A 24,814-nucleotide genomic window follows, 5' to 3' on the forward strand; every position below is an offset into this window, starting at 1 on the left:
AACATTCCATCCCAAAATATAATGACATAATGCACTTGAGTATACAAAACTGGAATTGGGTAGTTTGTGATTCAGTAACTCAGCCAATATGCCCTTTCAATGGAATGCTAAATTTCCAGTAATTATAGATAATTGGTTCAGTTAAAGGTCAATTTATATTTATCCCTCTTCCAAAATTAAGAGCTTCCAGTAGCTAATTGATCAGCTGCTGAGGAATTAGCTGATTTAAAGCTGCAGCTTCTCCCAATGAGCTTCACTGCCTCCCACACATGAGTTTAGAAGTTGGGGAAGAAAAATTTTTTTTTATTTATTTATTCATCCATCCATCCAAGCTACTTGAAAGATCGTATCATTGTCATATAAATTCTGAGACCACAGTTGGAGGCACATCTCTCATTCTTCTATTTAATAAGATGTAATCGATTGCAGCTGGGAAGCATGTTGACTATTGTGGGCCCAGTGATGGAATTTCCTCCCAGAGAGAGCCATCAATGCTTTTCTTATACAGTACTGCTTCTAGTACCAGATGGAGGCTGTAAAAATTCTTCCATATTGACAACTCTGAATTTTTAGTTCACCAAAATATAGCTATGCTGGGCTCTTTTAAAGATGCTGCAGTTGAAATTTTAATGTTTTTAATCATTTTATTGATTATTATTGTATTTTAATATTCTGTTGCTATAAACCAGCCAGAAAATACTGCTCTTAGGAAAGTTACAAATATTGTAATAAAACAAAGTGAATAACCCCTAGATTCCTAGAAACAAATTTAAAATGATTTCTCTAGCTATGATCAATATGAATCTGTAGCAAAGTCCAAATACACCATGATAGATACTTCAATCCTGAAGTCCACCCTTCTACTGAATTTTTAACTGGCAACTACAGCATTTCATCCATTTATCTAGTCAACTTAATCTTCTGTGAAGAAAAGTTAAACCAACAAGCAAGCAAACTTTAAGGTTTAGCAACTTTGCAACACAATCAGAAGTCCTTTGGCATTCTACGGGACTGATTCTCAGGTAAACAGATAAAGGACTGTAGACATTCTACCTCCTTAGAGTAGCCCCCTGCCCTTATGCCCTCCTTCCCTTGTCAAAAGAAGTACAAACTTACCTTTAACAGCAAGGAGTTCTTTCAAAGCATTCCACACCCATCTTTAAATACAGTAGAGTTGCCCAATCTTTTTCAACAGATTGGCGTAATCTTTAAAAACTGTGTTCATCTATCTCCTCCCCTTAACAACCTAACATACCATTCTTGTCTGCAGCAGGAACGTTATTTCTAAATATTCCTGGAAACTTGGGCAAAACCTGTTGCACATTCACTGGGGACAGAACCCAGCCGTGTTTCCCAAGACTGATAAACGTGGGTTCAAAAACAAGGCCTCTCCAAAGAGGTTCCTGCTCTTTCAGAACAGTGTTATATCAAAATGCACAAGGAGCCTCTGTAATGCCTGAATGGTTTTCTTGTGAAGGGCTGGTGAGACATTATGTGGACAGATCCTCTGCAGAAGCCAGGTGCCCAGTCTCTTCAGCAGCCCAAGCCAAAATGGTCATAGAGGGCACTATACAGTGATCAGAGGGGGTCCCACAGCAGGCAATGAGAGCTAAGTAGATCCTAGCCCCATACCACATCATCTCTATCATTGTCCATGTGGCACTATAAACTCCTGTTGGAGGAGGAAGAAAACACTACCTTAATACCAGTACAGCTGAAGATGGACCCAAGCTGACTCCACAAAGGGCCAGGTGAGGTACAGACAGATATGTCCTCTAAAAACTGCAAGGCATTTCTTACACACTTAGTGGACACAGAGATGAGCCCACTGAAAGCTCTACAAGAGCTGATTAGCATTCCCTCCAGCTGATCAACAAGGGAGAGCAAAAACTGGCATTCAGCCAATGCCCCACCCTCTGTAGCGTGCAATGGTAGTGTGGCATTTAATCTTTATGGGAAGGGGGAGCCCAGAGGCTGGGGGAGATGGGGTAAGGCAAGAGTTCTTCTAATTAAAACCATTTGCCCCAGGATTCCTACTGTGAAACTGCACCTGCAGATACCTGTTTGGCACTACAGCTGAGTCGGACTTTAATTGGCTCAGCCAACAACAGGCAGAGTACAGGAGCACAGTGGTAATCTGGGAGTGGCGCAAAATGGCTGTGTGAAAGTGCCCTAAAAATCCCTAAAAGGGGTCTGCTTTAGCTGTCCTCTCATCATTTTGGTTGCCCTTTTTCTCCATCCTTCCCAGGCCTCAAGAGGGAGAAGATACACTTCCTCTACTTTTTCAGGATACCAGGATTTGTTTTCAGGATTTGTTGGGCTTTGATTCTGGCCTTCTATTGTTTCTGGGTAAAGCCACACATCGTATGGCTTCCCACAGAACTCGCAAGATGTTAGCAGAATCCCATTTTAATTCTGCCACCCTAGATTGTCTCTCTCCATCTAACCCGGCCTTCCTTATTTGAAAAGTTGTATCTTCCAACTTCCAGGGAAGAAATGGCAAACTGAAGATGGCTCCGCTAAAAGCAGAGCTGAGGACCATGGCAGAATGAAGAGCCAGCAAGTGGACTGGCTCTTTGTGATTCCTTTCCGGACAAGGAGAAGACTTGGGATCGCCCACAGGTGCTCCAGACAGTTTCTCCTTGCAAGGACACTGCAAGATAGCAGTCTCCAGTGGGTTTAGAGCTCTGGGAGATGAGGGAATAGCCATCTTGCTCAAACCACGGTCGGTGCCTTTCAAAAGGACACTGGGTTTTCATACTTCCTTTTCTAATCACTTTTGAAAATTGCTTAACTGCTTTTCAGCTATTAGGAACCTTTGAATCAACACGTTTTATAGCACTGGGTAAGTTTCCTTCACACCTTAGTGAAAGAAGTCTTAACTACAAATTAAGGACTTTAAAAATTCTTTTTTTTTAATAAACAGCAAAAAGGTGATTAGAACATTGATTTTGGAAAGTTACAAATGGACTAAGGGTCCAGATGTATTTGAAATAAGATTTTGGAATTAATTATAAGATTCCTTCCTGTGGGAAAATGCTGTTGTTTTGAATTCTTAAAAAAAACATGATGAAATGAGACTTTGAAGGTTGGACATTGCAGGGAACCAGAACTAAAGATTACAATCAAAGGAGAAGAACACTTAAATTTCACTTACTAATACAGAATGAAGCAAAATATTTTAACATTGGACATATTGAAGGATATTTTTGAACAATGGACCCAGAAGTTAATTTTAAGAGTGTCTGCTTCTATAGATAGGCTGTGTTTAAAAGATGTTACGGAAGAGGAACAAATTTTATCTGACAAGATTGAGACTGATTTGAAAGTGGATTTAGAAATGACAGGCTACAATAACAACATGGAAAAAGATGTTACACTGGACATACAAAAGAAACTGGCTGATATCTTAATTAAAAGGGATATACAAATAAGAAACCAAAAGAGTGACCTGGATAACTTTCCTATATTGGATTTACAAAAAAGACTTGTTAAAGTTTTGAAGAATTTTGTGAGAAGTGACAAAGAAAAAAATGAAAAGAAATCAAGTTCTGGGACATTATTTGAAGGGGTTAAATATCAAGACTGTTAAAAGTAAAAAAAGGAATATAAAGTTGGTTTATTTGATCAAGATTAAAATAAATATGTTATCTCTGGTAGCTCTTAATGGTCTTTTACTATCAGGACTGAAATGATGAGGTTTTAAGGATCTGTTTATAGATAAGAGACAGGATATGGGAAGAAGAGATAATTTGTTGTATTTTAAGAGAAGATGGTAAGTTACTAAAATTGTTTATACTTGTGTTGATGGGGTAAGTAATTTCTTTATATATTTCTTTATATATTTCTTTTCTTTTTCTTTACTATATTTTTTCTTTTCTATTTTTTCTTTTTCTTTTCTGCACTATTTTTCTTTTTATTGTTTTATTTTTTAGTTGTATTAGTTTTTATCTTTTTAATTGTAATGTTTAATAAAATCACTATTAAAAAAATGGAAGTGCTACGCAACATACCGAAGAAAGCACACTGCGGAACTACCGGGTGTTTCTTTATCTACCGTCTGCAGTTGCCTTGTGTTTGTCACCTCTGCCGCCCTCCACAAGCGGGCGCCGCTGTTTGTCACCTCTGCCGCCCTCCACAAGCGGGCGCCGCTCGTAAAAAGGCGGCTCTTCCTGCCAGGTAGCCGCAGCCCGAAGAGCTACGCACGAGTGCAGTGCTCACTTGCAGGCTGCAACCTGTAGCAAGCGGCCCGCTCCGAGCCCACACGCGTTTCGACGCCCGGCCGCATCACTGACGCTGCAGCCCTGGCGCGCCTGGTGCACGTGAGGGGTGTGTCCCCGCAGGCGGGCTGAGAGATGGCAAGGTTCGAGGTCGGCTCCTCCCGCCTGGAGACGCGGAAGTGGCAGCCTTCGGCGCAGCAGCAGCCAGAGAAGGGCTGGGGGGGACATGGCGCCGACCGGGCTGAAGGCGGTCGTGGGCGAGAGTGAGTGTGAACGGGCGGTGCGGGGCGCGTACATCTGCCAACTCGTGGCTGTGAGGACGGTAGCTTTCTCGAGGAAGGGGGGCACAAGGAGCTCCTTCCGTTCCACAGCGCTTTTCCCGCGAGTCTGCCCCGGCTTTATTTTTCCTATGCTTTTGGTAGCAACGGGGGCTTTTCTGATAGGAGCAGTCTTACGGGAGGCCGGGCTGACAGGCCAGTCGCCGCCTCCTCTCTGCTTCTCATAACCCACTGAGGTCCGAATATGGAAATTGGACTTCCTCAACTCTGGTTACTGTTGTTGCTTACATTTCTTCGTTCTTCCTGCTACCTCTATATTCTTCATGTCCACACAAAGCAATTTATTCTGAATTAACTAAAGTGTTTCCCTATTTGCAATCACTAACCCCTCCTTCCAAAGCAATGTCTTCTTGATTTTTTCCAGAGAAACAGCACCTGGTTTCATCGATGTCTAGTTTTAGGGTATTGTGGTGGTGGTGTTTTCCTTGTCCTTAAGCAGACACCCTTGTCTTTTGAGCCTGATTCCTTCTTCTTGACTTTCGGTTGTTCGGCTAAACAGTTGTGTGCCTTCTTAATGGGGATATGTGAAATATGTGAAAACTTCCAAATTAATTTTTGTAGTCTTTTTTGAGGGTTAAAATACATGGCACCCAATATGATTTATGCTCTACAGCTCTATGGTAAATCTTTCCAAATTTGCATTCTCCTTCTTAAACTGCCAGATATTAAGACTTTTATTAAAAAGTGCAGCATCATAATGTATGTGTATTGCAGAGATAGGGATTGAACAATCAGGAATGCTCTTTTCTCCTCAAGGTAAATTTGAGTCATGCCTAACATTAAGCCATAATATAAATGGTTTGTATTGACTTAGCATGTTGTGGAGAACCACCAACCATAGCTTGACATATTGAAACTAGGCCATTGTGGCTTGTTCAACAAACAGTGATTTGAAAATGTGACTTAGAATACAGCTGTTCCATTCAGGTTTAAAACTGGAAGCTTGAACTGTCACTCTTCTAAGTATATTTATTCATGAGAATTTATTTCTTAGTAAAATACTTAATCCAATCTACCACTAATAGTGGCCTGCAAGCAATAGGCCCCAAGTGGAGCATGGATGGCTTTGAACCTTTCTTAGTTACTTAAGATAAATGCTCTTAATACTAATACCCCTTTGTTATCTTACAATATTACACTTAAGCACCTGCCTAATTGGTGCAGCCCCAGGCCCCAAAACCTGTTTGTCTCCAGCTTCCTGACAGTACCCAATATTATGCGCCCTGCAATAAAGCCCCAAACCTGGTATGGATTTCAATAGTTTTGCTCAGTTTCCTTACCTGTACCAAGAGAAGGATTAATTAAATACTAGTATATCTGGTATTTCCCAAAGATACTGATCAAGATATTACCAACTATCCTGGCTGATATTTTTGAGATTACAATTCCAGTACGTAGGGAGGGAACCAGGCTGGGGAAGACAGAATTAAAACATTGTATTAGGAACTGACTAATGTCCAATCATTTTTCATGTTTTGATGATCATCAATATGTTCTGCCTAGATCTACTGCTGATCTGACTGTTTAACAAGGATTTGTTAACTTCGTGTTGTGCGCCAGTTAATGCCCCTTCCTGGAGCGAGAAGCCCTTCGAACTGTCATTCATGCCCTGGTCATCTCCCATATAGACTACTGTTAACGCGCTGTACATGGGGCTACCCTTGAAGAGTATCCGGAAGCTACAGCTGGTCCAAAATGCAGCTGCGCAGGTGATTTTGGGTGCTTCAAGATCAGCACATATTACCCTTTTGCTTCGTGAGCTGCATTGGGTGCCAGTTTGCTTCCAGGTCCAATTCAAGGTGTTGGTTATTACCTTTAAAGCCCTACATGGCATGGGTCCAGGTTACCTAAGGGACCGTCTCATCCCTGTCCCACCCACTCATGCAGAGAGGGCATGCTGCAGACCTCATCCATAAAGGAATTCCATCTGGCGGGGACCAGGAGGCCGGCCTTCTCTGCAACAGCTCCTGCCCTTTGGAACACCCTTCCCCCAGAAGTGAGGCTAGTGTCCTCTCTTTTGGACTTCAGGAAATGATTGAAGACCTGGCTTTGTCACCATGCTTGGACTGGGGAGAGGAAGAGCCACTCTTGGGGTTGGTTGGTTCCCTAGTCTTGCTGAGTCTGGTCTTGTCCCCCTTTGGGTGGTATTAGATCTGCCATTACTTGGATCTCATTACATTTTATATTTATTTATTGATATTGGTATTTATGGATGAATGATATTTATGATTTTACTGAATTTTAAACTCTTTTATTGTGAACCACCCAGAGCCCCCATGTGGGGAAGATGGGCGGTGACAAAAATATGATAAATAAATAAAATAAATAAATTTGTGACTCCTAACCTCTAGTGTAGTTGTAGCAAAATGGCCTCACCTTCATCACCATAAACTATCCCACTGATTACTGAAATAAAGCTTGGGGTAACAGGAGTTGAGTATCAGAATATTATAGAGCTACTCAGTATGTTTATTGTAAATGTAACATGTCTGATAGTAATAATAGAAGTTTATTATTTTTATATATTTTAAAATACAAACCCTGCAAATTCTGAGACTGTTTTTGAGGCTTCTATATAGTGGAAAGGCTAGTGAGTTGCTGATATATTAGACTTAAGAAAAGAGGAATAAATACCCTAGCTCATGTATCATAAGCAGTTGGATTTTAATTGGTGGTAGTTTACAATTCAGAGTATGTTTTCCCTTTCAACATTATCGTACAGTTGTGGCCATTTTATGGATCGGGATCTGCGGTTAAGAAAAAAAAACTTTGGAGGGACATTCCAATTTTGTTAAAGATTTAGTGTATCACCCCAAACTTCTCAGACTAAAATCCAATGATACATGCACAGCTGTATTAGTTTGTTTACATTGTTTACATCTTTATGAGGTATGTAAACAACTATATAAGTTCCTTCAGGGATGGAAGGAGATGGCATTAGTTAAGTAAAATTGTTAAAATATTTTGCTATTCTCCATTCTTCTACTGCAGACATTTTAAAACAATTGTTGAAAGTGTAAATGTACTTCTTCTGAGTACATTTAAATGTAAATGTAAATGTACTTCTTCTGAGTTCAAAGACTCATTTTTAACAAAACTGTAATAAGGAGCACTCTGAATTGTCTTTAACAATTATCCAGCACAGTAAGCTTTTTTGTCATATTTCAGCCCTGCAGAAGGAGTGAGGATATATATTAATCTCATAAGTGTTGGGAATAGAAAATAATGTTTTTCCTTTTTGTGTATCATGATCTGATCCTCTAACTGATATGATGTTAAGAACATAATGTATTAGTAATGTATTAGTTTTCTGTACTCTTTGGTGCTTTTGTCTACCAATTATAATTTGATTAAAAAGGATCTGCACTAAAATTTCAGGAAATTTGCTATTTTCACATCTTCCCTTCAACCACAAGCTGTACACACAGAAGGAAAAGAACCTACTGATCCTCAGTTTTAGGCATTATGCCTGAAAATAATTACACTAAGGACATGTATAAATTATGCGCCTTTAAGCCTTTTATGCTATTAGGAACCTTGGAACTTTCCTTCTTCCTATTTTGTATGTTGTATCTGAATGTGAAGAGAATAATCTTGGAAAGTTATCAAAGGGGTTTATGTCTTGAAGTAAGACAAACTATGCTATAGCATTTTGAAGTGCTCCTGGTTGGTTGTGCTAAAAGTTTCTTCAGGTAGCAACAGTTGGTTCTTTTGGATTCTAAAAGGTAGCAGGAATGTTCAGTTCAGTGGTGGAACTCCTTTGCAATCTGTGTCTTGAATCCCTCCAAATAGACATGTATTGCCACCTTAATCCAGTAATCTTTAAAATTTAATAACATCTTTGCATTTTCTCATTACATTGCATATAAAGAAAATTATAAAATAAAAAAAGTGCCACATCTTAGTGGCATTTGGAAAAAAGCTATGACTTGTTTTTAAAAGCTCCAATGTTAACTGTGAGGTTGCCATTTAATGGGTCCAGCAGCTGAGTCTAATTTCCAAATGAATACAGCTCAATTTCTACCTATTTCCAGTTCTGCTGCTTTGGAAAATGGCTTAAAAATTTTATCTGTTCCAGTTTGAGAATGGTTATCCCCTTCCCCCAACACTTTTTGGTCCACATCATTTCTTCTCCCCCTCTTCCCCTTTCCCCGATCCACTCTAGTACTTTCCAGATTATGAACCAACTTTGGAGTCTGCTGCAATAAACTTATTTATTTATTTATTTTTCAAATTTAATTACTGCCCATCTCCCCCAAAAGAGGGACTCTGGGCGGTTTACAATAAAATATAATTTTATCTTATATATCCTTATTCTTATATATCATATAAGAAAATGATTTACTTATAAACCTAGTCTTAAAGTGAATAACTTATAAAAGAGTATTATGTTTTCCTGACTTAACACTGCTTGTAAAACAGTACAGCTGGAAAAATGACAGAGCAGTAGCTAGTATATTCTACTCATTCTACTTATATACTCTAGGATATTCTATTCATAGAAGAATGACTTTTAACACTTATAGTATGATGCTTTGCAGGCCAAGAGATCTTTGTTTCTCAGACATGTTTGCTTTGGTCCTTGAAGTTTCATAATTTGGAAAGATTGTGAGAATAGTGTCTCCTATCTAATGTCTGCTAAGCTTTGATTCTGCTAGAGTTTTGCTTTGATTCCAGACCACAGAAAGGAAGGGTGGAACATAAAACACCCACAAACTGAAGAGTGCTTTCCACCTAATCCCTTGTTTGCTTGGAATTTGTTTGTCTTCCATTGTAATGAAAATCTTAATTCAGGGCTGTTACTCTCCTTCTTTCCATTGCCATTAAAGTGTAGACCTGTTCAAAAGATGTCTCTGAATGGAAAAAAAGATATTTATGTGACTGAATAATTGGTGTAGCAGTCACACACTGTTACTTGATATCTAATGTACTGCAATGGGCTGTTCTTGGTAACATCATGTTCAAGACTGAGTAAAGATCTATACTGCATATCCATTTGCAGCTGGTTGAAGGTCTTAGATGATGACTGGTACACTGTAGGGAAGTCGGCCTTTTTTGTCAGATTAGAAATCCACGTGGGCCACCTGGAAATGGTAGCTACTATAGTCAGTAAATGCACTCTGAGATGTACAAAGCATGGCATGGAAATGTAGAGTGGGCAGCAACATGGCAGCAACTTGAAATGAAGTAACTTTGATTTGTAAAATTTTGAACTTATATATAATACTGTTATAAATCAAAACCCATCTTCTTAGTGACTAGATTCATACATCATGCTAACCCATGGTTTATTAGGCAGTATGTATTGAATAAATGACTTTTGGCTGGATTCATATAACAAGCTGAACTGTAAAGTAAAGTTGTACAGCCAAGGTCCTAAGGCTGTATGCTGCCTCTGAAAGCCTTGGATTTAGCCCCAGAGCCTCCAAACATTAACAAATTGTAATTTTTAACGTGATGGAAGTGAAAAATAAATACATTACTGGAAAGTAATTGTCTATTAACTATATTTAATGTTGTAAATACAATCAATGCAAATTTAGTTTTTGCTCTGATTCCACTCCCAGCATGCCTGGGGAAAATTACCCTATCATGTATCATGGTTTACATACTATAATAGCTGGATTCACACAACATAATAAGACAGAACTGTTATGCTTCATGCAATTTATCCTTGGCTGAAGACTACATTTCAGCAATATACCATCTCAATGGGACAAATCAATGAGATATACTAAGTGCATTTTATCCCTCAGTTTATACATTAGCTAAGCATCTAGGAATGTATAAATGATCTATCTAAATGAGGTACATACAGGTCTAACAATAAACTCTTGTATGGTGATAGAGGAAGGAGTAATAGGTATGTTCTCTGCCTTGAGTTATTTATAAAAACAATAAAGGCAGGATAAAAATTAAATAAACCCTGGTGAGTTGACTTGCTTTCCCCACACATTTCTTTCTCTGGCATAGCTGAGGGGTGATAATCAAGAGGTTTTATGTCCATTTGGTGACTCTTAGCTTTTCATTTATTGACTTATTTGTTAGATTTCTGTCCCTCCATTTCTCTAGGAGCTCAAGATAGTGAACATAGGACTCCCTCCCCCAATTTCACCATCACCACCTTGTGAGGTAGGTTCAGCTGAGACACAGGGAGTCCAACCCCACATCACCCAGTGGGCTTCTGTGACTTGGGTTTCCCCTGTCCTAGTCTCAGACAAACTAGGTTAATCTCAGCTTTAGTCGAGTTACGTGAGCCAGCTTCATAATCCAAGATATGAAGCTGGCTTGTTTCAACAACTTGTTCAAATTAACTACCCATTGGAATTCATATGAAATGCTAAATTGGGATTAATGGAAAATAGAAAAGGTTTCCAGTCCCATTATAACCAGGGTTAAGGAAATGAAAAAGAGGAATATATGCATTCATGTCTCAGTGCAGCTTGTTCCTGTAACAAAGCGTTCAGCATCCTTGAACATTTTGAACAACTTGTATTTTTAGTCTAAAGCGCAAATACTTTTCCACCCAATTGGAAAAGTCACAGGTACTCAAAATGCTTGCAAAAGACACTTAGGCTTCCTTGCTTCCTAGTGAAAAATATAGTTATATTTGTACATTATGACAGCCACAACGCTATCCTGAAGTGTGAAAAAGTTGCATTCCTTGTTTTTCCACCTCCATAAAGTGACTTAGTATCAGTAAAATGTAGGATGGAGATGGAGGATGATCTCTAAAGCCAAAGTGTGGTAGCTGATGACTTTTTAGTAAGGAATGAAGGTATTACCAGTTACACCTGTTTGCTGGACTTGAACCCACAGTTATAATATTGGCTCCCGAATTAAAATAAGAAGCTTCCCAAAACAGAGAGAAATGGGGGTGGATGAGGCAAGGCATTTTGCTGTCTGATTCAGAGGAAAGATTGCTTCCCTTCTATTCTACATATTGGAGCTGATCCAATCAGCAATCCAAAGTTGACACTGGGGAAGTGATAACTTGATTATTTATTACCATATATACTCCCATAGAATCCCATCTGTAGATAAGCCAGCTCTTGAATTTTTAAACAAAATATCATGAAAAATGTGCCACCTGTGGATAAGCTGATCCTCAAAATTTTCGTATGTTTTAATTTTCAGAATTGGCTTATCCACAGGTGGTGCATTTTTCATGGTATTTTGGTTAAAATATCAAGGGTCTGCTTTATCTGCAGATGGGCTTATTCGCCAGTATATGCAGGATATACAGGTACTTTTAAAAAGCTGAGGGAAAACTCTACGATCTATACTCACAGATAAGTCCATCTGAGGATAAGCCAAAGCCAATTTTTTGGGTGTATTCTGGCACCTAAGATTCTCAGCTTATCCACGAGGATATACAGTAATTTATTTCCTTTACACCATACAATCCCTAGTCCTTCATCTCACAATTAGGAGACTAAGAGTATGGGACATACATGGCTTTGTGTGTGGTGCAGGTAAGCCCTGAACTTTGTGCACCACAAAAAGAGAGTGGCAGGAGGACTTAGAAAGAAGAGAGGTGGTTTCTCATTGCTCCTCTTCAAATTCCTCTGCCTGAGATGTTTTCTTACTCTGCCTGATGGAAGGGTCATCCCAGTATCAGCAGTAGCCAGGACAACAATTGGTGGTAAGCCCTTCGGGTTTCAGGTATGAAATGTTTGTTGCCTTTCCAAAGAAACAGAATAAAATGTTGCTCTAGCATCTGTTGAGAGTGTTTTCCTCCCTAGTCAAACATTGTGTTTGTCATATTCAGATAAAAGCTGGAGACATTAGATATTTTTTTTTAAAAAAGGAGAGAGACGGGATTGGTAGAGTGAGCACGCTTGCACATGTGCAGGGAATGTCAGAAGAATTGAGTTTTATGGTCCTGCCAGATTGTATGTTGGGCCAGTCCATCGCTGGCTTCAGCTTTTGCCAGATTATTCTTGAGGGAATTGAATTATCCAAACAACATAAACATTTATCTAAACCCTTAAAAAACCATCCCGATAACCACATCTAAACAATAACCTAAGCATTTATCAAAAATGTAGGAATTTTCAAAACATAACCATTTATCCAAACCTTTAAGAAACCGTCCCGATAAACACATTTAGACAATTATCCCACTTCAAAGTAAACCAAGGCATTTGCATGTCTCAGTATTATGTACAGAGCTTTCTTCTTATCAGTTTCAAATTCTACAACCTGCTTTAAAAAGCCCAAATATTTGTCCAAAATCTTCCAGCCTCTAGAGTTTAATTCTCTTTCTTGATCGTGGTGTGGTGACAATGCTGTCGTCTTATCTTCAACTTTTGACAACTCAATTTTCCTTTGACTATTTAATCGTAAGTCACCAATTCTCATCTTTTTCTTTGGAGAAACCACTTTACTCATAAGGTAGTTTTCAGCCTTATCAGTTTCTCTCGATTCTTGTGACAATTTGGACTCCATAAATTCTGAGAATGCTCCAAGACTTGAATAACAGCATTGTAGAGATCTTTAAATATCAAATTAATTTCCTCCATATTTCTTAACAGTAAGATAGATTATGGCACCCTCTAGTGCCTCAGGAAGGTAAAGTCATTAACGCTGTAACTGAACACTCTCCAGCCTTTTTATCTCCGGTGTGGCCAATGAGGAAAATAAAAAGTAATGACAAATAGCATTCCCATGGGAAAGTGAAAGCAAATAGATCAGAACTCCAATCCATAGATCCAACGAAGAATAGAAAATTTTATATTCCTCAAAAATCACTTTAATAAAAAAGCAATAAAAATTTTTTAATCTCAATTTAACAAATTATATATAAAAAGTCAAATTACCAAGTTAATAATTTTCAAAAATAATGAGTCACCAAGAGATTCTGCATTTCTTTGTTGTAGAAAGCCTCTCTTTGGTAAAACTCAAACAAAAAACTTAGTGCTGTAGAAATGGGTTGGGCAGCTTGAGGCCTGTTTTGGCTTCAGAGCAGCTTGGGAAGAAGATGATGGCCCTGCTGCCCAGCTGATCGCTTACCAGTTGATCGCGAAACAACATTTTGCGGTCTTCTGGCTGTGGCCAGCCATCTGAAGAACACACAGGGTGATTCCTGAGGTTCTCCTTAATCCGGAGAATGCTTCTGGGCTCCAAGGAAGCCTGCCTGAGCCCAAGAAAAAAAGCCGCTCTGACAGGTCAGTCCTCAGACAATGGGAAAAAACAGCTCAAGCCGCCATTGTCCTCACCGGAAGTCCGCCCTTGCTGTTCAGTGTTTGAGTGGATGGTATGAGCTAGTTGAGCCTCCACTGACGTAATTCAGCTTTCTACTTACCCATGCATGCTGGTGTTAAAAACCTACTTCTTACATAATCTTCTCTTCCCTCCCACTCCCTGGGACTTCTGAAATGTCCACCAAATGTGGAAACTAGACCTGAAGCCGTTTTGCCTGCCTGATGACTCAATTGGGACAAAATGGATCTTTCATTAAATGAAAGTATATAAAGGTTTTTCAAGGGCTTTTATCAGTAGTAATGTTCAAGTGGATGGCTGTAAAAGAGAGAATGGGTAGATGTGAATGATTTCCTGCTAGAGAACTTCTTAAGGACAGAAGCAAATGAGCTAGGGACGATGAGAGCACTTATATGCTGAATTAAGTGGTCTGCTGATGGAGAAATGATTCAATACTTAATTTGTCATCTATACTGCTGGAAAACTTCATAGGAAAATTATTTCAACCTGCTTTCATAACTTGCTTTAGATATTTTCCATTTGGTTTTACTTTGCTATTCCTTCACAGAGTAAACGGTATAACCATTATATCTTTTTTCTTATTAAATAACTTTTTAAAATTTGGATTTCTATCTTTTATTGAGTTTTACTTTTTCTGTCATTTTTATTCAAATTTGAATTGTTTAATTTTGTTTAGCATCTGCTTCTTTGTTTGCAAATAATTGTTTTGAGGAAAGGTCTATGGTAGAAACTGAGATTCTTATGTCAATTTTAGAAGCACTGCAACAAGCAGGATTCCACATCAGAACAGGAACAATGCATTGTTTCCATTCTGAGCACTTGCTCCATACAAAGTTCCATGAAAGCTATTTAGACAGCCACATCTAAACTCAATTAATTCAATTGGCTCTATTTAGGATACACATTATTTTGCATAATCTGAAGACGACAACAACTAGAGAGACTAAAGCATAATTTCAGTTTGCATACAGGGCTGTAGGGAGTACAGAGGATGGCCTTCATGAACAGAGGGAAGGTCCGTTACCAAGGCAATGAGCAGATAAACGTGGCTTCAGCCCATATCAAGAAAGAGTTTTATAAAAAGACTTCAGACAGGACCACCCAATTTGCATAAAGATAAAAGAGGGGGGACAGGAAGCACATTCAGACCTTCAAGTTTCTGTTACTATAGCTGTTCTAGCAAAAGTAGCTTTAGGCCCACAGAGTTTCTGTTTCTTAGTCTGGTTTACTTTATAGGCTGATGGGCTGAGCTTGCAGGGTGAAAGATTGGCAATTTCAGCCTTTTCTCACAGAAACTCTCTAAGCCTCCATACCCTAGCACTCATCTTACTTGCGTGTAGTAGCCTGGTAGTTACTGTTCCTATCATCTATCTTCCAAGGGGATGCCTTTACATTTTCCTTAATCCTGTGGGACCCACAGCCTATGCACATTACTGGCAAGTAAGAGGAAAAACTATATAAAACTATTGTTTTCCCATGGAAAACTATAACGATGAGCATAACATTCAGGGCCAACACACAATCATGTTGGTCTGTTCCTAATTTAGAGGAACTCTGCTGTAAAAAGTTGCATAAAAGAGCACAATTTACTGAGTGTATATAGAAAACAAATACTTGAGACAATAATAACCAGAGACATTGAAGTAGACTTAAAACACACAGAAAAAGAAATTGTATGCAGTATTTCTAGCTGAATGTTTTTTGCCTTTCCTTTCAAAGAGAGCTACTTTTTCTGGAACAGATTTCCCTCTATCTCAGTCTAGAGGAGTCTAGTCAATTATTTCTAAGGCTGCTGGGGAGATGGACAAGGCCCCATTTTCTCTTCTCAGCCTGAATTCCATTTTCTCTCTGTTTTACAGAGACAACCTGTTTTTCTCTCCAGCAGAAAGGAAAGGGCATGGTAATCTCACTTTATAGGTAGCCCAGGGCATCTAACTGTCCCTTCTGCAGATGTAGATTCCATGTCCAAGATGAATTAATGTGTATTACATGTATTACTTCACATTAATACATGGTATTAATTCACATTAATACATGGTATGTCAGAGCCTGTCTGGCAAAAAATACTAGCAGACCAATCACGGTCTTGTGAAAGCAGGCTGCTGTTCACAACACTGCACGCTTGTTTTTTAAAAAAATAGCTATATGTTTAATCACCCATTTAGCCAGAGAACCTTTTCCTCCAGAGTTGCCAGAGATTTACAGTAGGTGATCTGAAAATATATTGGGAGCAATGGACAGGCTGATAATATGCTTGGGGTCTTTAGAAAATCTTCTTACTTGCATGTAAAACTTTTATCAGAGCCAGAGAGCTCATGTTAGGAAGTAACAATTTAATATGTAAAACCTGCACATTAATTTAAATGGTGTTTTCCCCCTCTTCCATTTTCCTAGTACTATAGAGCAACTTGTCAGTGTTGAACTGGCAAAAATAAGAGCTGCTTGTTGCAGTTGAGTTCTTGACTTAGAGTGACTTGAAGAGTGACTCTTCAAGTCACTATTTGAAGAGAAAATGGGCTCCATCTGACGTCTTGCAAAAGCATTTCAGCTTGCACAGTACATTTTTCCTCCCCACTTTGGCCCCTTGAATCTTCTCCAGGGGGGCCCAGAATCTCTACAGAGGTTTGAATATGCACAGTGGGCTCCAAGGAGAGGAGATCATTCCATCTACTTCTTATTAGATGTAATCCACTTGTCATGCGCTGCCTACTACTGAGTAAAACACAGACACTAATTCAGGGAAGATCAGGTTCTGGTTTATTTCAGCATAGTGCATAGCTAGAAAAAGCTGAGAGTGAAGGCATTAATGCTTTCATGTATCTGACAAGGCAAAGTCAAAATACCTTTTCATGCTCTGGATAGTTTCTCTGTGTTTTTCCATTCATTGTCACTATGATCATTTGAGCATGCCTAATGTAATCAAGGTTTTTCTGGATGTTATCACATTATTGCATCTGTGGTTAAGAACAGTGTTGGGTTTTACTTGTCCACCGGGGATTGCTTTTTGGATGGCCGGCACTAGAACAGGACACTCTGGCATAGTGGAAGCTGATGTCATGAGTCCTGATAGTGAGCAGGAGGGGGCCCCGATCCAGGGGGGAAAACGCATGCGTAGTACTGAGGAGCTGAGCAGCCATTCAAAGAGACACAGATCAGACCCGCCTTGACTTTTGGGGTTTATCTGTCTGGGTTTTTCCCACGCTTCTTCAGTTTGTTAGGATTTTCTGTCTAATGTAGCAGTAATAAAGCACTAGAGACCTATTCCTTGTCTCAGCGTGGTTCCTGGCTGTTAGGACAGCTAGTGCTATTGAAGAAATTGAACTCTTGATAAAACTGGATTTTTTTTTTCAGATGGAGAGTGGTCAGTGAGTAAGAGTCAAAGTTTGGCAACTCTAAAGCAGGCTTACCATATTGTAACATTTTGATTTGTCCTAATGACTGCATTGCCTGATCATGAGACTAAAAATAGAGGTCTAGCATTCTGTTCTAAAATGAAGCTGATGCCTTACTAGTCTTCCGTGAAAATAACCAAGAAATGAGGTGACCCTCTTTCTCTTGGTAGCTACTTGTAGAATTTTCACTGATGCTTAACTAGATTGGTTTCCCTCCAGCTGCAAACAGCTGATGCTTGACATATCCTCAGTAACTAGGTTGAACATTTGCTTTGTGTCATAGCCTGACACTTCTCTTGAATGAATTGTAATTAGTAACACTGAGGGTGGAAGGCAGAAAAATGATAATTACAGCCCTACTTTTATTAATTTTTATGAATACTAGACATGGACCACAGAGACCTCAGCTTCCTGCTACACCTTAGCCTGTGACAAGCTTTGATGCTAATACTGCTGATTCTTAATTGATAATTCTAGATTTTTGGCACCACTTAATAATGATCAGGTGTAACTACTGGTGGTGTTTGTCCTAGTAGATTAGATTGGGTTAATGAATTTTACTGTGCTCTCTGCCATAGCTATAGAAGTGTTTCCTCAGTCTACAGTACATGGACAATGATTGTCCTAACAGCCAGGAAACACGCTGAGACAAGGAACTGGTCTCTAATATTTATTGCTAGTACTTAACAGGAATCCTAACAAACTGAAGAAGCGTGGGAAAACCCAGACATATAAACCCCAAAGGTTAAGGCGGTCCCGATCTGTGTCTCTTTGAATGGCTGACCAATTCCTCAGTGCTACATATGCGCTTGACAGTCTGGATGGGAGCCCCCTGCTCGCCATCCTTACTCATGACAATGATGTTTGTAAGATGGTATTGATACATGGTGACTCTTATAAGCTGGGCATTCTTGTGGCAATGTTCTGGACATGCCTACTTAGAAATAAGGCCAACTGAGGTTAGTAGGTCAATTTCTAGGGAGGTGGGTATAAATTAGTTTGAATTCTCTGTATTTCTGTCTTTGAGATGGAGGTACCCCATATAATTAAAGCAGTTCCAAATTATTTCTACAAACCCTTTCTTGTAGTGTTAATACCACTTTCTCTGTGGACACTGCTTGTTTCCCAGAAGAGTTTCCTTGAAGATAGTGTGTGAATATTGCTCTACAAATAATTATTTGATATTGCTGGCTATACAATATGATGTGGATGAATAAAATTTGCATTTAAAAATGTGGTGAGGGGTTGAAGAGCTGTTTAGGCCTTTGCTCCACAAATGACTGCTTTCTGTCATAAGCTTACAAGTCAAGTCTTGAGTGAGGAAGATCTTAATCCATGTGCTAGATTTCTGATTTCAGTATTTGTTCTTATGCCATCGTGATTGGTAGTTGCCATTTATATTAGAAAGTTATACTTAGATGCTGTTGTGGCATGTCCATTCCTCATTCTATTTGAATATGGAGACAATTGGTTTCAATAACTATTTTTAGTATTCTCTTAATATAGGAGTAAGCAATCTGGCACTTTCCAGATGCTTAAATAACCGCCCCCACCAACTACAGCCAGCATGGCCAGTAGTCAGGTATTGGTTTAGACCAGGGTTTCTCAGCTAGGGTTCTGTGAGAGGTCATTGGGGGTTCCCTGGGAGATCATGATTTATTTAAGTTGCCTGAATTATTTCAAATTCAGGCAACTTCACATTAAAGTGGTAAGTTTTATTCTTTATTTTTAGTTAACACTGTTAATGCATATATACAGGCCTACACATGAAACAAATATAATAATTTTGTAACAAATGGTGATCACATGACCACAGGCAGGGATACTGTGAGGGTCGCAACTATGAGGACCCGTCTTAAGTCCCCCTTGTTCAGCACCATTATAACTTTGAACAGTTGTTGAATGAGTGGACATTAAGCAAGGACTACCTGTACCAGGTTCCTTTCACCACTCTTCGTAGGATTTAGCCTCCAAGCCCCTTATCTTTCCCCTTGTTCCACATGTATCCAAAGAACTTTTTTTTAATTTTTGCATTCATAGCAAGCTGCAGCTCATCTCAGCCTTAGCCTTCCTGACCCCATTCTTGCATACTTGAACTATTTTCTGATTTTGCTGATCTGCCTTTGTTAAATGGCCTTCTATCAATTTTCTAAACTTGTCCTTCTTGTTTTTTGGTCCATCAGAAAGATCTTGGTGCAACCACACTGGTCTCACCAGGTGTTTTCCTTCCCTACCCCCACCGCCACCCATCTGGTTTGGTGTTCTTTGTATTTAAGCCTTAAATATCTTATTTTTCAGAATTTCCCAACAATCCTGAACAGTTTTTCCGTTTAGGATGTCCATCCTTCCTACTTTTCCCCTTAGCTTGTTGAAATCAGTTCTCTTGAAATCTAAAACACTAAACTGACTACCTTCAGTTCTCCTTGCCTGCAATATGGTGAATTCTGGGTCACTCTCTCCCAAGGTTCCTACCACTTCCACTTCTTCCCTGTTAGTATTAAGTCCAATATAGCTGATCTTCTAGTTCGTTTCTCCACCTTTTGGACACTGAAGCTGTCTGCAAAGCACATCAAGAATCTGTTGGATCTATTTTGTTTATTTATTTAAAAGACTTATATAGCCGCCCATCTTGCAGACCATAACCCTGGGCAGCTCACAGACAACAACAACTATAAAAAGCATAGCAAAAACTCCCAGCCCCACAAAGGTAACACACACCCACTCATCCACATTCAATTGGAATGGGCTCCAGACTCACTCTACCTCAATCCTTGCAGGGATCTCCCAGTTGCACAAAGTTTGATTCCCAGTTGATGTCAGGGTAATTGAAATCCCCCATTCTCAAAGTGGTGTGTTTCCTAGATACCTTGGCCATCTGCTTTGCGAAGATTTCATCTGTATTTTCTGCTTAGTTCAGTGTCCTGTAGTCCACACCCACAATGTCATTTTTGTTTCTTTTCCCTTAATATTCACTCAGATGCTTTCAGCAGGGTTTTCATCCTTCCGTTCTCTACATTTAATGCAACTCCACCTCCCCGTTTGTTGGGTCTGTTTCTTTTGAATAGATTATATCCTTCCAGTACTATATGCCGGTCATGAGATTTGTCCCACCATTGACTGACAATCAATCAATGGATTCAGGGCTAAGACAGTACTCAACCTTTTGATAATTTAGGCATGTGATGAAAGCATTTTATCTTCTGCTTTACATAGTCACTGACTAGATACATTATTTTAATGTTTTGTTAAATCAACCCACACTTCTTTGTTCCAGGTTCAGTATGTTATTCACTATATGCTACACATTTATGGAAATCCACCCTTGATTTAGATTTTTTAAAAATCTGAAGGATTTCTGCAGGCCATCTCTCGACTTTCATCCTTAGCTGCTTTGCATGGGAAGATGTCATGCAGAGTCTGTCTTCCCCTGCTGCACTCAGTCAGAGGTCAGGCACTGAAATCCTTCAGTTTATCTTGTTGCAATCACTTCTTTACAGCTTGTTTTACATTCTCTAGTTGCAACCTTCCAAACCAGTATTACCTGTTTTCCTTTTTATTTCTACCTGTCCAGTTAGAATAAATGTCTGTGTGTATGTGGTGTGACACAAATTCTGGGCATTCTGAGTATTTATGCACTTTAAGTGCCTGACAGCTGCAGATTATTTAATTAGTCTGTGTGATTAATTTAGACAACCAAGAAACCAGAGCATCACTACTATTGAGCTGCTTTCTAATGATCAATTCCATCAAATTTCATTTGGATTCATAAACTCAGGCGATTTATAAATATATACTGATCTTCAGTAAAGAAGGACAACTTGTCTCATTCCTAACCACTAGCTCAATTTCTATTTGGATTTTAAGATAATTATCTGGTATCTGAACATTATAGCTCAAGAGATTGGTTCAAGCTGGCATATAGTTACTGCTGTAGGAGCAGCTTTCTATAGTTAATCCATGGGAAACATCTGCCATTTGTCAATTATTTGAGATCAGAATGAGTTTTAAAAATAGGATTCTTGGCTCCTGTTTTTGTTTCAAGGAAAGATTAATTGTTGAGTAAGGGAAAATGAGCTTGTGGTTGAGAATTCCTGGAGTTTAACCTTGTCTCTGAGCAACTGTACAGTCAACTGGGGAGCTGATGCTCATTTTTTTTGCAGGAGAAACAACATTCAAATCATACTTCCCTGTCATTTTGGGCAAGTCATTGCCCTGCTTTCTTGTGCCAGAAAGAGGGTGATGGGGATTCTGAAAATTACAGTTCCAGCATATCCAGAAGGCTGATAAAAAGCCTCTGGATTCTTACTAATAGTTGCCACAAATTCATATTCATAACTAACCCATTTCTTTTTATTGCCATCCTGAAAATACAGTATTATAAGAACAGTGCAACATTGTGACTCCTTGGGTCACTGCCAATAATCCTTTCGTTTTTAATGTGCTATAGTAATTGATCAAGTACATGAAAGTATAGAAAATGCATTCTTGAATGCTTCCCCATCCATAACATTGTAATTCAGCGTTTATTTACAACATATCTGTCTCACTTTTTCAATAAAATATTTTAGAGGTTAAACATATTGTAGTCTAAATTAAAATCAATTCAACACATTTAAATGATGTTTTCTAACAGCAGCAGTCTCTTCAAACTGAATTCAGGGAAAATTCAACCAAGCATCCAAATAAGATGAATCCTGCACTGGAAAAATGTTAGCAGAGCGTAGTTGCACAGACAAGGCAGCAGTATTAAAAAGGACCTGTCCATCTGCCTCACCTTGCAAGGAGGGGCAGGGCTCTCAGAGTCTGTGCTTATGTATGGCATATGCAGTCTGCCCTTTTCAAATAGAATCCTATGCAGAATTCACAGTACCAAGTTGAAAGCTTAAAATAGTGTATGTAGCAGAATATCTAAAACATAAAAGTTAGAACCACCAGTAGAAAACCCACAAATGCAAGATTTTAAATTCACTGAAAAACTTTCAACTCAAACTTATAAAGCTAGGGCAAAACAAAAAAAATATTTACTGAATAGTGAAAAGACTACAATATAGGCACCAGATTAACCTTTCTTAGGAAGGCATTCCACAATGTATTGTATTTTATTATAATAAAACCTAAAACATTTTAAAACGTTCAAAGAAGTTCTTAAACAAAACTACCAGGGTTACAGATGGTCATTCTGTCTCATGATGATGACAACCATGTCATTGCACTTCCTTGTCTCTTAAGTAGCAAAATGTTGCCATGGAATAGGATTTCTGTCACCTATGAAATAACTTATTTAAAATTCCTCAGGGCAACCAGAGGTCCTTCCACAACCAGGGTGCTATCACTGGGCGCTCCTCTCTAGTAGCTACCTGCTTATTTCACACAGCATGGGAGAGCTTCTGAAGATCTTTAAGCCCAAGTCAACAGATGAGCGGAGGTGCTGCTAGGCTGTGTGGGAATGGTCCTTTAAATAGTTGATTCCAGAGAGTTTGAGATTCACCCCATAGATTCTGTTGTGTTCTAGAAACTGAAGACGTGCTACAGCTTCAGAACATAGGCTTGATCCTCCTGCTGTAAAACGCAAGCAAAAACATCAGTTGTATGCTTTTTGTGATTTTACTCATAGGCCTACATTTTGGCTTGTATCAGTGTCAAGAACTATCTTGCTTATTGTAACACACAAAAAGCTACACGGGGGTGATAGGAAAATTATTTATCTGGCACAGGACTCAGCTAGTTATTCTCACTGTAGCAAAAAAAAAATGCCTCTATGCTAACTTAACCTTCACTTTTCAGAGATCCTGAATGATGTTATACATAGCATGAAGAGGGAAGGAGAATGGAAGGTAAGTGCAGCTCCTTGTCTTGGATAAGTTAAATTTGTCTGATCGATTTATTAATCTAAATTATATGCATCTCCACTGGACTTTCTGTTTATGTGTTTAGAAAAGAGATTTTCTAAATCTCTGATGCAGCTTATTTATCATGCAGTAAACTCTGGGGCTTGTGTTCAGTAGGCCTGCTGTATCCTTCACAGTGACACTTAAGGTTCTTCCAGGTTCCCATATCTTTTCCTGACATAGGAAGGTATATGCTAAGTGAGTCTTGAAATTACTGAGACAGATCAAAGATGTTATTAAATTAGTTTTGCTCTCCTGGGTCTGCAAGGGTGTCCTGTGGCTGTGCTGATTATCTCATGTCTATCCTACAATTTGCTGTCAAATTGGTAAATATTTTCCATCTCAGAGTATTCTAAAATATGGTTGCCCCTATAAACTATACACCCACAGTTATATATCTAAAACACAGAGATAGAAGCCTGTGCGCTGTGACCAATCATGTGCCACACTAGCTGAAAATGAAGTACTAGCTGAAAATAGAAACCAGATCTGAAAGTACCCTTTACCCCTCTTCAGGGAAGTTACATTGATGAGATAAGGTGTTTTATAGAACTCCCTCCGATGCAAGTGAAAATGTTCTAAACACCAAGATCATCTTTTATAGTACTCCTGTGACTCAGATATAGACAAAAAATGGGTTCATATTTCCAGGAACTGGAATATAGTAAATGCTGACTTATATACCCTTTTACTAGCAAAGTAGTATTACAATCCAGACATTCGTAATGATACAGGATGCCTTAGAAAAAAGGTCAGAGACCTCCATGCTCATTTTGAAATATGATGGGGGTGGGGGGCAAGAAATGGACATGGATGTGGACATATTACAGTGCTCTGTGTGCAAGTTTGAGAGTAGAAATAAAAGTTGGAGGACCAATAAAGAACTGGACAGGAAAATAGGATACTTGATTTTATAATTTCACTACACAGAAGGAGATGCTCAGGAACATGAGCGTACCTATTTATTGTTCCATGCTTTTTTTTAGTGACATGACTGATTATTTTAGTTATGCCTTTACTCCACATTAAAATTGCTTCTTTATGTACAGTATTATTTCCCTCTCTATTCCTGAAGGTCCTCATTATGGATCATCCCAGCACGCGCATTCTCTCCTCTTGCTTTAAGATGTCAGATCTTCTGGCTGAAGGAATCACAAGTGAGTGGCACGTGCAAGTTATTATCTATCTGTGGTTAATCCTGTGAGCAGAGGCTTTCATTAGAGTGGGAGAGGCCTCTGTCTTTTGTGACACAGATCTTGCCTCAGTTCCTCAACACAGTGTTCCAGGCCCAGTTGGCCCATGGTGTCTTTAGATCAATCTGCAGTCAGCTTCTTCTGGTACTGTCAGACTCAGATCTGTATATCCTTTAACTGCTGTTTTTCCTCCTTCCACATGGCCTGGGAATTGTTGCCCAATTCTTTGTCCTTCCATCCAGACATCTGATACACATTTTACTTTATTCAGTTATTGAAGATATAAACAAGCGCCGAGAGCCCCTTCCCAGCCTGGAAGCCATCTATTTGATCAGCCCCATTGAGACGGTAGGTCCATTGCCTATTTGGGCAGTTAATGCACTGAAACTTCCTCAGATACCTATGCAGGTGATGAGAGCTTTCTGCCACCTCCTTGGGAAAGAAAAAAGGTGGGAAGAGCAAAGGCAATTGCTTTTGATTGCCTTGAAGCTTCACGAGGAAACTTATTGATCCCAGAGTTCACTATGATTAAGGATGGTTAGTATGACTGGAGGGTCT

The 24,814-nt window shown here is 39.1% G+C and overlaps 1 protein-coding gene across 1 annotated transcript in view; it reads left to right on the plus strand.

Moving 5' to 3' along the window:
- Nucleotides 1-4,367: 4,367 nt before the first annotated feature.
- STXBP2 (syntaxin binding protein 2) overlaps nt 4,368-24,814 on the plus strand; it is a 35,160-nt gene continuing 14,713 nt past the window's right edge. Inside the window, exons 1-4 of the mRNA XM_063292541.1 lie at nt 4,368-4,483; nt 22,960-23,009; nt 24,139-24,220; nt 24,528-24,604. Coding sequence (XP_063148611.1) covers nt 4,447-4,483; nt 22,960-23,009; nt 24,139-24,220; nt 24,528-24,604 — 246 coding nt within the window. The 5' untranslated portion in view covers nt 4,368-4,446. The remainder of the gene's footprint in view (nt 4,484-22,959; nt 23,010-24,138; nt 24,221-24,527; nt 24,605-24,814) is intronic.

This window comes from Candoia aspera, chromosome 2 (genome assembly GCF_035149785.1).
Source record: "Candoia aspera isolate rCanAsp1 chromosome 2, rCanAsp1.hap2, whole genome shotgun sequence".
NCBI classification, from domain to species: domain Eukaryota; kingdom Metazoa; phylum Chordata; class Lepidosauria; order Squamata; family Boidae; genus Candoia; species Candoia aspera.